This window comes from Nansenia antarctica (assembly GCF_963989245.1).
Source record: "Nansenia antarctica genome assembly, chromosome: 7".
Lineage (NCBI taxonomy): Eukaryota > Metazoa > Chordata > Actinopteri > Argentiniformes > Microstomatidae > Nansenia > Nansenia antarctica.
Window position 1 is genome coordinate 142501 of NC_137677.1, and position 12420 is coordinate 154920.

Below are 12420 nucleotides of genomic sequence, written 5' to 3' on the forward strand. Positions count from 1 at the left end.
TAACACACTCTCACACACACACACACACACTCACTCACACACCTCATATAGGTATCACACTCACACACTCACACACACACTCACTCACACACCTCATATAGGTATCACACTCACACACTCACACACTCACACACACACTCACTCACACACCTCATACAGATAACACACTCACACACACACACCTCATATAGGTATCACACTCACACACTCACACACTCACACACACACTCACTCACACACCTCATACAGGTAACACACACACACCTCATACAGGTAACACACACACACACACCTCATATAGGTATCACACTCACACACACTCACTCACACACCTCATACAGGTAACACACACACACACACACCTCATATAGGTATCACACTCACACACTCACACACACACACACACACACACACACCTCATATAGGTATCACACTCACACACTCACACACACACTCACTCACACACACACACACACACACACACACACACACCTCATATAGATAACACACACACACACACACACCTCACACAGATAACACACTCACACACACACTGCTCAAAATAATGAAGGGAACTCTTAAGGTCACAGTATAACACTGATCTGTCCTGTCAGGAAGACTAAACCATTGTTAATAATAATAATTACTTTTAGAAAAGCTTTTCCTGCAAACGTTGCAGCTCAAAGTGCTCCAATCATTATATTATCATAATTTAATATTTAGTCATATAAAGGCGATATTAAAAAGATGGGTTTTTAGTCTTGACTTGAACATATGTGCTGAGGTTGCATCCCTAATGTAAACTGGCAGTGAGACACAATCTGGAGCATTAAAATGAGAATGCAGCCTCACCAAATCTCTTCTTTTGTACATGTGGTACACAGAGAAAACCAGCGTCAGAAGACCTGAGAGCTCTATTGGGCTGATATGCTAGCAGAAGACCTGAGAGCTCTATTGGGCTGATATGCTAGCAGAAGACCTGAGAGCTCTATTGGGCTGATATGCTAGCAGAAGACCTGAGAGCTCTATTGGGCTGATATGCTAGCAGAAGACCTGAGAGCTCTATTGGGCTGATATGCTAGCAGAAGACCTGAGAGCTCTATTGGGCTGATATGCTAGCAGAAGACCTGAGAGCTCTATTGGGCTGATATGCTAGCAGAAGACCTGAGAGCTCTATTGGGCTGATATGCTAGCAAAAGGTCTTTCAGATATTCTGGTGCTGTGCCAGCGAGAGCTTTATAAACAAGCAGAAGGATCTTGAAATCTATTCTGAACTTAACAGGAAGCCAGTGTAGAGTCTCTAAAATAGGAGTTATATGAGGGTTAGTGTTATAGGAGTTATATGAGCTCGTCTGCTTGTTTTGGTTAAAACTCTGGCTGCTGCATTTTGGACTAATTGCAGCTGGCCAACAGCTTTCTGTCACTACTGTTAGAATGAGGCGGTACCTGCAGCCCATTGAGGTTGCACAGGTAGTCCTGTAACCCTCCCCCTCTCCCCCTCTCCCCCTCACTCTCCCCCTCCCCCTCCCCCTCCCCCTCCCCCTCCCCCTCCCCCTCCCCCTCCCCCTCACTCTCCCCCTCCCCCTCTCTCCTCCTCCCCCTCCCCCTCCCCCTCTCTCCCCCTCCCCCTCCCCCTCTCTCCCCCTCCCCCTCCCCCTCTCTCCCCCTCCCCCTCCCCCTCTCTCCCCCTCCCCCTCCCCCTCTCTCTCCCCCTCCCCCTCTCTCCCCCTCCCCCTCACTCTCCCCCTCCCCCTCCCCCTCTCTCCCCCTCCCCCTCCCCCTCTCTCCCCCTCCCCCTCTCTCCCCCTCCCCCTCCCCCTCTCTCCCCCTCCCCCTCACTCTCCCCCTCCCCCTCTCTCCCCCTCCCCCTCACTCTCCCCCTCCCCCTCCCCCTCTCTCTCCCCCTCCCCCTCCCCCTCTCTCCCCCTCCCCCTCCCCCTCACTCTCCCCCTCCCCCTCCCCCTCTCTCTCCCCCTCCCCCTCCCCCTCCCCCTCTCTCTCCCTCTCCCCCTCCCCCTCCCCCCCCTCCCCCTCCCCCTCCCTCTCCCCCTCCCCCTCCCCCTCCCCCTCCCCCTCCCCCTCCCCCTCTCTCCCCCAGGTCTCAGCAGGCCTTCATGCAGAGCGGTCTGTCCCACTCGCAGCCCTCCATGATGCTGTCGGGCCCCTCCCTGCACGGCTACGCCGGGGTGGGGGGCGGGGACCTGGGCAAGCAGCAGTCCAGCCTGGCCTACCAGCAGCAGGCCTCCACGCAGCACATCCCCATCCTGTTCGAGCCGCAGCTCAACCAGCCCTCCGGCATGGGGGGCTCCCAGCTCATAGACCCGCACCTACTGCAGGTACCTCACACTAACCCTAACCTGTTTACAGCATGGTTACTACCTGTTTATAACCTCTCACACTAACCCTAACTGCCACTGAGTGCAATATTCATGACATTCTACGTGTACTATTTTATTTGACTGACCTGCTGTCCCAGCCTAACTGTATCCTGTCTTATTTGTCTCCCACAACACATCCAAACGTCTCACTTCTGTCGTGTTCTATTGTCAGTTTATTATCTCTCTATCTTGGTTAGGGTTAGGGTGGGTTAGGGTGATCTCTATCTTGGTTAGGGTTAGGGTGGGTTATTATCTCTCTATCTTGGTTAGGGTGGGTTATTATCTCTCTATCTTGGTTAGGGTTAGGGTGGGTTATTATCTCTCTATCTTGGTTAGGGTTAGGGTGGGTTATTATCTCTCTATCTTGGTTAGGGTTAGGGTGGGTTATTATCTCTCTATCTTGGTTAGGGTTAGGGTGGGTTATTATCTCTCTATCTTGGTTAGGGTTAGGGTGGGTTATTATCTCTCTATCTTGGTTAGGGTTAGGGTGCCCGTTCCCTTGTTGTGTTGCGCTACAATGAACCGAAGCCTTAGAATGTGACTCTCTTACACTTTGTAATGTGACATAACAACAAAACTTGAAAAAAGTCAATTTCATTTCTTTGCATGTTTACAATCTGTTTCTAGCATCACATTGTTCATTGACGTGTGTGTGTGTGTGTGTGTGTGTGTGTGTGTGTGTGTGTGTGTGTGTGTGTGTGTTTCAGCAGGCACGGCAGGGGATGAACCAACACTCTAACATGTATTCAGGCCAGGTCCAGCAGCACCAGAGCAGCTACTACACTAACACCCAGTCTCCTAGCAACACCATGCAGGTAACACACACACACACACACACACACACACACACACACACACACACACACACACACACACTCACACTCACACACAGCTACTACAGTAACACACAGTCTCCCAGCTCCCCCATGCAGCAGGTAACACACACACTCTCTCTCTCTCTCTCCAACCCCCCCTCTCTCTCTAACCCCGCCCCTCTCTCTCCCACCCCCCCTCCCTCCAGGTGTCTATGCCGGGCTCCCAGCTGTCTCTGTCTGGCTTTGGGTCCGGGGGGGGCCAGCCCCTGCTAGCGCTGCCCCCCACCCCGCCCCAGGCCCCGCCCCCCAGCCTCAGCAGGCAGCCCCCTCCCTCCCAGGGCTACCGGGGGCCCTTCCACAGCATGATGCAACCCCCCTCCAACAAGGTGTGTGTGCGTGCGTGCGTGTGCGTGTGTGTGTGTCGACCTCAGTCACAACATGATAGCACTCCTCTTCAGTGGGTTGATGTGAGTTGGTTTACTTTGTCAGTAACTGTGTGTGTGTGTGTGTGTGTGTGTGTGTGTGTAGATGTGTGAGATGGATCTGAAGCTGTTTGGCAGTGGGATGGACATGAAGCCAGGAACCCCCCCGATGAGTGGCAGAAGCACCACCCCAACCTCCAGTCCTTACAGGTATCTACCATAGAGCCATGAGATGTAGACATGGTATCTACCATAGAGCCATGAGATGTAGACATGGTATCTACCATAGAGCCATGAGATGTAGACATGGTATCTACCATAGAGTCATGAGATGTAGACATGTGATCTACCATAGAGCCATGAGATGTAGACATGTGATCTACCATAGAGCCATGAGATGTAAACATGGTATCTACCATAGAGCCATGAGATGTAAACATGGTATCTACCATAGAGCCATGAGATGTAGACATGGTATCTACCATAGAGCCATGAGATGTAGACATGGTATCTACCATAGAGCCATGAGATGTAGACATGGTATCTACCATAGAGTCATGAGATGTAGACATGTGATCTACCATAGAGCCATGAGATGTAGACATGTGATCTACCATAGAGCCATGAGATGTAAACATGGTATCTACCATAGAGCCATGAGATGTAAACATGGTATCTACCATAGAGCCATGAGATGTAGACATGGTATCTACCATAGAGCCATGAGATGTAGACATGGTATCTACCATAGAGCCATGAGATGTAAACATGGTATCTACCATAGAGCCATGAGATGTAAACATGGTATCTACCATAGAGCCATGAGATGTAAACATGGTATCTACCATAGAGCCATGAGATGTAGACATGGTATCTACCATAGAGCCATGAGATGTAAACATGGTATCTACCATAGAGCCAGGAGATGTAAACATGGTATCTACCATAGAGCCATGAGATGTAGACATGGTATCTACCATAGAGTCATGAGATGTAAACATGGTATCTACCATAGAGCCATGAGATGTAGACATGGTATCTACCATAGAGCCATGAGATGCAAACATGGTATCTACCATAGAGCCAGGAGATGTAGACATGGTATCTACCATAGAGCCATGAGATGTAAACATGGTATCTACCATAGAGCCAGGAGATGTAGACATGGTATCTACCATAGAGCCATGAGATGGAAACATGGTATCTACCATAGAGCCATGAGATGTAAACATGGTATCTACCATAGAGCCATGAGATGTAAACATGGTATCTACCATAGAGCCATGAGATGTAGACAGGGTATCTACCATAGAGCCATGAGATGTAAACATGGTATCTACCATAGAGCCATGAGATGTAGACATGTGATCTACCATAGAGCCATGAGATGTAGACATGGTATCTACCATAGAGCCATGAGATGTAGACATGGTATCTACCATAGAGCCATGAGATGGAAACATGGTATCTACCATAGAGCCATGAGATGGAAACACTGCTATTTTTTACAAAGAGACCAACAAAACACCCATATTCCTCCACTAGCTACGGCGCCCTCACAAGGCTAAGCTAGGCTAAAGACAAGTAGCCCAACTGTAAACACAGTTGAATGACGCCAGACTCTCGTCCCGTTCCACACTATAGTAATAATAATTACTGAGCTATATTAATATTATGCTTGTGTATTGTGTATATTGTTTTTCTGTCATGGTTAATGCAAAAACAACAACAAATAATGCTACAGAACAGACATTAGTTCTGTCTGTTAATTTGCATTTATCTGAATGGAAAAGAATGTTAACCGCCCAAATGTTAAAAATCTACTTTGACCCTTGGAAAATATGATTCAAATAATCGATTATTCTGTCCTATCCCTAATATACACACACACACACACACACACACACACACACACACACACACACACACACACATTTACAGTCACACACATTCTCCCTCCTTAGCACCCCACAGCTCTTGTAAATCAATTAATTTGCTCACGTCATCGATTGAATATTTCCCCTCCCCTCCCTCCCCCCCTCCCCTCCCTCCCCCCTCCCCTCCCTCCCTCCCTCCCCCCCTCCCCTCCCTCCCCCCTCCCCTCCCTCCCCCCCTCCCCTCCCTCCCCCCTCCCCTCCCTCCCCCTCCCCTCCCTCCCCCCCTCCCCTCCCTCCCCCCTCCCCCCTCCCCTCCCTCCCCCCCTCCCCTCCCTCCCCCCCTCCCCTCCCTCCCCCCCTCCCCTCCCTCCCTCCCTCCCCCCCTCCCCTCCCCCCAGGGCCAGTTCCACATCCCCCAGCAGCCAGTCCAGTAAGATGAACAGCATGTTGTACCAGAAGCAGTTCCAGCCCGGCTCTGGTATGAGGATCACCCAACACTTCCCTGGACAGTTCAACCCACAGGTACCCCCCCCTCCCTCTCCTGTTAGGGTTAGGGTTAGGGTTAGGGTTAGGGACTAACCTAACCCTAACCCCCCTCCTGTTAGTGAGGTTAACTGTCTGTCTGTCAGTGAGGTTAACTGTCTGTCTGTCTGTCTGTGAGGTTAACTGTCTGTCTGTCAGTGAGGTTAACTGTCTGTCTGTCAGTGAGGTTAACTGTCTGTCTGTCAGTGAGGTTAACTGTCTGTCTGTCAGTGAGGTTAACTGTCTGTCTGTCTGTCAGTGAGGTTAACTGTCTGTCTGTCTGTCAGTGAGGTTAACTGTCTGTCTGTCAGTGAGGTTAACTGTCTGTCTGTCAGTGAGGTTAACTGTCTGTCTGTCAGTGAGGTTAACTGTCTGTCTGTCAGTGAGGTTAACTGTCTGTCTGTCTGTCAGTGAGGTTAACTGTCTGTCTGTCAGTGAGGTTATCTGTCTGTCTGTCAGTGAGGTTAACTGTCTGTCTGTCAGTGAGGTTAACTGTCTGTCTGTCTGTCTGTCAGTGAGGTTAACTGTCTGTCTGTCTGTCAGTGAGGTTAACTGTCTGTCTGTCTGTCAGTGAGGTTAACTGTCTGTCTGTCTGTCAGTGAGGTTAACTGACTGTCTGTCAGTGAGGTTAACTGTCTGTCAGTGAGGTTAACTGTCTGTCTGTCTGTCAGTGAGGTTAACTGTCTGTCTGTGAGTGAGGTTAACTGTCTGTCTGTTACAGAGGTTAACTGACTGTTTAGGGTTAGGTTACAGAGGTTAACTGACTGTTTAGGGTTAGGTTACAGAGGTTAACTGACTGTTTAGGGTTAGGTTACAGAGGTTAACTGACTGTTTAGGGTTAGGTTACAGAGGTTAACTGACTGTTTAGGGTTAGGTTACAGAGGTTAACTGACTGTTTAGGGTTAGGTTACAGAGGTTAACTGACTGTTTGTCCTCTCAGATGATGTCTCAGCCCAGCATCGTGTCTCCCCTGGTGCGCCCCCCCCACGCCCCCCATGCTAACTCGTTCGGCGGTGGAGTCCAGCGGTCGGCCATGGGCCCCCCCCCTCCCATGGGCCCCCCGCCCCCCATGGGCCCCCCTCCCATGTCCCCCTCCCTGGGCGGAGGTCTGATGCCGCACCCCCAGCGGGCCCAGCAGCACCCCCAGCAGCACCCCCAGCACCCCCCCAGAGGGGTCCCAGGACCCCCCATGGCTCCCCGGGGCCCGCAGTCCGCTCTCACAGACCTTAAGGTCAGTATCAAGGGGGGTTTCTGGGTAGCGTAGTCTTTAACGCTTTAGCACTGTTATACACATTGTAATACATACATTGTAATACAAATGTAAAGTGCATTACAAATAAATGTATTATTATTATTATTATTATTATTATTAACGATGCTAGCATTAGAACAGCCCCTGGTGGAAGCCTTGTGGCGTCTTTCAGATGAAGGCCAATCTTGTGCCCTGCGTAAAATGAATGACTATGTATGAATGGACTATACAGAATGGGTTAGGGGTGTTGTGTGGATTTAATTGATTCTTAGTAGATTGAGTAGAACTTAGAAAGCACAAGGAGCTTAAATCAGCTGTTAGGTTAGGTTAACTCTGAGGTTAACTCTAAAGAGCTTTTATTCTGTTACAGCAGCTCAGAGAAACAGCAGCAGACTGAAAGGCCCTTTCCTGTCAGCTGGCAGTTTATAGACAGTATAGTATATATAGTATATAGTTTCCTGTCAGCTGGCAGTTTCCTGCCTGATGAAGTCACTCCTCTGGCTTGACCATCATAACAGTTCTTCATCTCTAGGATGTGGAAGGGTTAGGGTTAGGGAAGGCCTTCCTTCAGTGGGTTAGGGTTAGGAAGGCCTTCCTTCAGTGGGTTAGGGTTAGGGTTAGGGAAGGCCTTCCTTCAGTGGGTTAGGGTTAGGGAAGGCCTTCCTTCAGTGGGTTAGGGTTAGGGTTAGGGAAGGCCTTCCTTCAGTGGGTTAGGGTTAGGGAAGGCCTTCCTTCAGTGGGTTAGGGTTAGGGTTAGGGAAGGCCTTCCTTCAGTGGGTTAGGGTTAGGGAAGGCCTTCCTTCAGTGGGTTAGGGTTAGGGAAGGCCTTCCTTCAGTGGGTTAGGGTTAGGGTTAGGCCTTCCTTCAGTGGGTTAGGGTTAGGAAGGCCTTCCTTCAGTGGGTTAGGGTTAGGGTTAGGCCTTCCTTCAGTGGGTTAGGGTTAGGGTTAGGCCTTCCTTCAGTGGGTTAGGGTTAGGAAGGCCTTCCTTCAGTGGGTTAGGGTTAGGGTTAGGCCTTCCTTCAGTGGGTTAGGGTTAGGGAAGGCCTTCCTTCAGTGGGTTAGAGTTAGGGAAGGCCTTCCTTCAGTGGGTTAGGGTTAGGAAGGCCTTCCTTCAGTGGGTTAGGGTTAGGGAAGGCCTTCCTTCAGTGGGTTAGGGACTTAGGGTTAGGGAAGGCCTTCCTTCAGTGGGTTAGGAAGGCCTTCCTTCAGTGGGTTAGGGAAGGCCTTCCTTCAGTGGGTTAGGGTTAGGGTTAGGAAGGCCTTCCTTCAGTGGGTTAGGGTTAGGGAAGGCCTTCCTTCAGTGGGTTAGGGTTAGGAAGGCCTTCCTTCAGTGGGTTAGGGTTAGGGAAGGCCTTCCTTCAGTGGGTTAGGGTTAGGAAGGCCTTCCTTCAGTGGGTTAGGAAGGCCTTCCTTCAGTGGGTTAGGGTTAGGGAAGGCCTTCCTTCAGTGGGTTATGGTTAGGAAGGCCTTCCTTCAGTGGGTTAGGGTTAGGAAGGCCTTCCTTCAGTGGGTTAGGGTTAGGGAAGGCCTTCCTTCAGTGGGTTAGGGTTAGGAAGGCCTTCCTTCAGTGGGTTAGGGTTAGGAAGGCCTTCCTTCAGTGGGTTAGGGTTAGGGTTAGGAAGGCCTTCCTTCAGTGGGTTAGGGTTAGGGAAGGCCTTCCTTCAGTGGGTTAGGGTTAGGGTTAGGCCTTCCTTCAGTGGGTTAGGGTTAGGGTTAGGAAGGCCTTCCTTCAGTGGGTTAGGGTTAGGAAGGCCTTCCTTCAGTGGGTTAGGGTTAGGGTTAGGGAAGGCCTTCCTTCAGTGGGTTAGGGTTAGGAAGGCCTTCCTTCAGTGGGTTAGGGTTAGGGAAGGCCTTCCTTCAGTGGGTTAGGGTTAGGGAAGGCCTTCCTTCAGTGGGTTAGGGTTAGGAAGGCCTTCCTTCAGTGGGTTAGGGTTAGGGTTAGGCCTTCCTTCAGTGGGTTAGGGTTAGGGTTAGGCCTTCCTTCAGTGGGTTAGGGTTAGGAAGGCCTTCCTTCAGTGGGTTAGGGTTAGGAAGGCCTTCCTTCAGTGGGTTAGGGTTAGGGAAGGCCTTCCTTCAGTGGGTTAGGGAAGGCCTTCCTTCAGTGGGTTAGGGTTAGGGAAGGCCTTCCTTCAGTGGGTTAGGGTTAGGGTTAGGGAAGGCCTTCCTTTAGTGGGTTAGGGTTAGGGTTAGGCCTTCCTTCAGTGGGTTAGGGTTAGGGTTAGGGAAGGCCTTCCTTTAGTGGGTTAGGGTTAGGGTTAGGCCTTCCTTCAGTGCTGGATTCACCAGAATGTAGAGAGACTTGAATTCTCAGTATAAAATGATATAAAACTACAACAAATGATTGACACTTGATTGCCTGATTGATTAGGGTTAAGCCCAATTTATACTTCTGCGTAAAATCTACGGCGTAGCCTACGCCATAGCTTGCGTAGGGTTAGGGTTAGCGTCAACGCCGTAGGTTAACGCGCACCTCTCCAAAAATGTAACTACGCAACACACCTACGCAGACCGTAAGCACTGTGATTGGTCCGCTTGGTAGCACATGATCCCGACTCTCGTAGGCCAAAATGCGGAAGCCATGACAGAAATGTCATTAACTTTTTCTGTAATTACTTATTAATAAAGATTTGAAAAATTATGATAGCCATCTTATTATCTTAGTTTAATGTCATTTCAATGCATCATAGAACTTTTATTTACAACAAGCATAAAAAAAGAAATCGCTATTATGCCGCTTTGAGTAGAGCGCCCTATGGAAGCGTCAGGCACAGCCTTCCTATAAAGGAGCGCCATTCACATTTACGAGATGTACAATCCTATTTAGAAATAAATGATTAGTTACAGGGAGCCCCATGGCTGTTTGTTGGGTTTAAATTATATTTATGATAGACATATTTAATGTAAAGTTATCTATAAGAACTGTGATTGGTCCGCTTGGTAGCGTCACATTCCGACTCTCTCGTAAATGCGGAAGCCATGACAGAAATGTCATTTACTTTTTCTGTAATTACTTAGAAAATTATGATAACCATCGTACTATCTTAGTTTAATGTCATTTCAATGCATTATTTTCTTTACAACAAGCATAACAAAAATAAGTTTTTTGATCGCTATTATGCCGCTATGAGTACGCAGACCAACGCGACGCAGACCGACCAATGCAGAAGTATAAACTGGGAGAGCCCTTGCGTAGGCTACGGCGTAGCCGTGCGTAAATTCGAGGCAGAAGTATAAATTGGGCTTCAGGGCTCAGTGATGGAAGGATGGTTGGCTGAGCTGCGTGGTGTGATGCTGCGTGATGCTGTGTCCCCAGGCTAAGCAGAGGGCCGAGGTGCTGCAGTCCACTCACAAGTTCTTCTCTGAGCAACAACAACAACAACAGCAACAACAACAACAACAACAGCAACAACAACAACAACAACAACAACAGCAACAACAACAACAACAACAACAACAACAGCAGCAGCAGCAACAGCAGCAGCAACAGCAGATGAAGCCTCCTCCCTCGGTCAGCAAACCCTCGCGCCTTGACCAGGGCAGCAAACCCCTCGACGCCATGGCCCCCCCCAACCACCAGGCGGGGGCGGGGGTCCCCGACCGCACCGAGGCCGACAAGCCCTCCCTCCTGGCGGGCAAGCCCATACGGACTGGTCCCATCAAGCCCCAGGCCATCAAACCGGAGGAGGGCAAATAGAGCCCCACACACACACACACACACACACACACACACACCCTCCACAGACGAACGGCGGAGGAAGAAGAGAGAAAATTCAGCTGCTCCAACCAATCACAAGGAGGGGGGGGGGTATGGGATAGGAGTTGGGGGGGGGTCTAAACTGATTGGTTACTGAGAAGGTGTACTGTATTGTGTGTGCGTACCATCCTCCCCCCTCTCTCTCTCTCTCTCTCTCTCTCTCACCCTCTCTCTCTCTCTCTCTCTCTCTCTCTCTCTCTCTCACCCTCTCCTGGCCCCCCAGTAGTGGGGTCTGTGTGTGAGTGGAGCCCCCCCCCACCCACCTCCTCCCCCAATCGAGTCTAGTTTGGGTGAGGGCGAGGGTGAGGGCAGGGCGAGGGTGAGGGCGAGGGCAGGGGTTATACGCTGTACGACACATCGACATGCTAGAGGAAATGAGATTCGCTGCTGAGTTTGACTTTTTTTTTTTGCCCAATGATTTCTGTTCCCCCAAATAGAATCACACGTGTTGTCGGAGGGCAAGGCATCTTGTTGTTTTTGTTAACAGGAGAATTAATCAGTCGTTTGTTCTCGTCGCTGAAGCAACAATCTTATTTAAAGGAGAGTCGTCTTTTTTTGTGTGAAGCACCGGCTCTTTATTGTGTGTTCTCTCTCCGCCGACCCACGTCAACATTACTAATCCAGAGGTGTGTGTGTGTGTGTGTGTGTATGCTCCTCACGACACACACACACTCCCCCAGGGGTCAACAGTGTCCACCATATTCACTAAAACAGAGAAACTATGAAATCAGGAATTCTATTATTGTTCTTTTTCTTTGTTTCCTTTCATTTCCTAGAGAGGAAAAGTGAAATTGCAGCAGTTTGATTATTAGTGAGATTATTGGTGATTCATTGACGACACGTCTGCCTGTTGGACCCTCCTGCCCTGTGCTCTCATCTCTCTGCCTAAACGCATTGATGAGGTGATGTGTGTAGGTGTGTGTGTGTGTGTGTGTGTGTGTGTGTGTGTGTGTGTGTGTGTGCGCGGTATGAACAGGGGAAGTCAGTAAGCTGGGATCTCCTGTGTGTTTAGCCAAAGGTTGAGCAGAGATGATCACAGAGCCTTTAGGACCCGCTGCCACGGCCGCGGAGGTGGAGTGGAGTTATTATTATTATGGGCTGTTTGTAGAAACGGTTACTCCGGACAGACTGGGGCTGACTCACACACCCTCCCCCCCCCCCCCCTCCACAAGAATGCACTCTTCCGCTGCGTTCACCCCCATTCCTCACGGTCTCACCCCGACACGATCTTAACTGTAGACCCCCCCCCCAACCTGCTGCTGCCTACCCCCCCTGCCCTCCGCTAGGACCCAGCTAGCAGGAGAGAGGAGTAGTGAGGGTGAGGGTTTGATTTTTTTTAAATCATAGAAAATATATGTGTGATGTCAACCCTTCACCAAGAGGGAAAGAGAGAGAAAAA

The 12420-nt window shown here is 50.0% G+C and overlaps 1 protein-coding gene across 1 annotated transcript in view; it reads left to right on the forward strand.

Annotated features, from left to right (window-relative positions):
- prrc2c (proline-rich coiled-coil 2C) overlaps nucleotides 1–10993 on the forward strand; it is a gene marked incomplete at its 5' end in the record, with an annotated part of 47500 nt that extends 36507 nt beyond the window's left edge. Inside the window, 7 exon segments of the mRNA XM_080535949.1 lie at nucleotides 2099–2336; nucleotides 3092–3193; nucleotides 3400–3579; nucleotides 3722–3825; nucleotides 5891–6014; nucleotides 6955–7245; nucleotides 10581–10993. Of these exon segments, the coding sequence (XP_080392075.1) occupies nucleotides 2099–2336; nucleotides 3092–3193; nucleotides 3400–3579; nucleotides 3722–3825; nucleotides 5891–6014; nucleotides 6955–7245; nucleotides 10581–10961 (1420 nt within the window). The 3' untranslated portion in view covers nucleotides 10962–10993.
- Between the last annotated feature and the right edge of the window lie 1427 nt (nucleotides 10994–12420).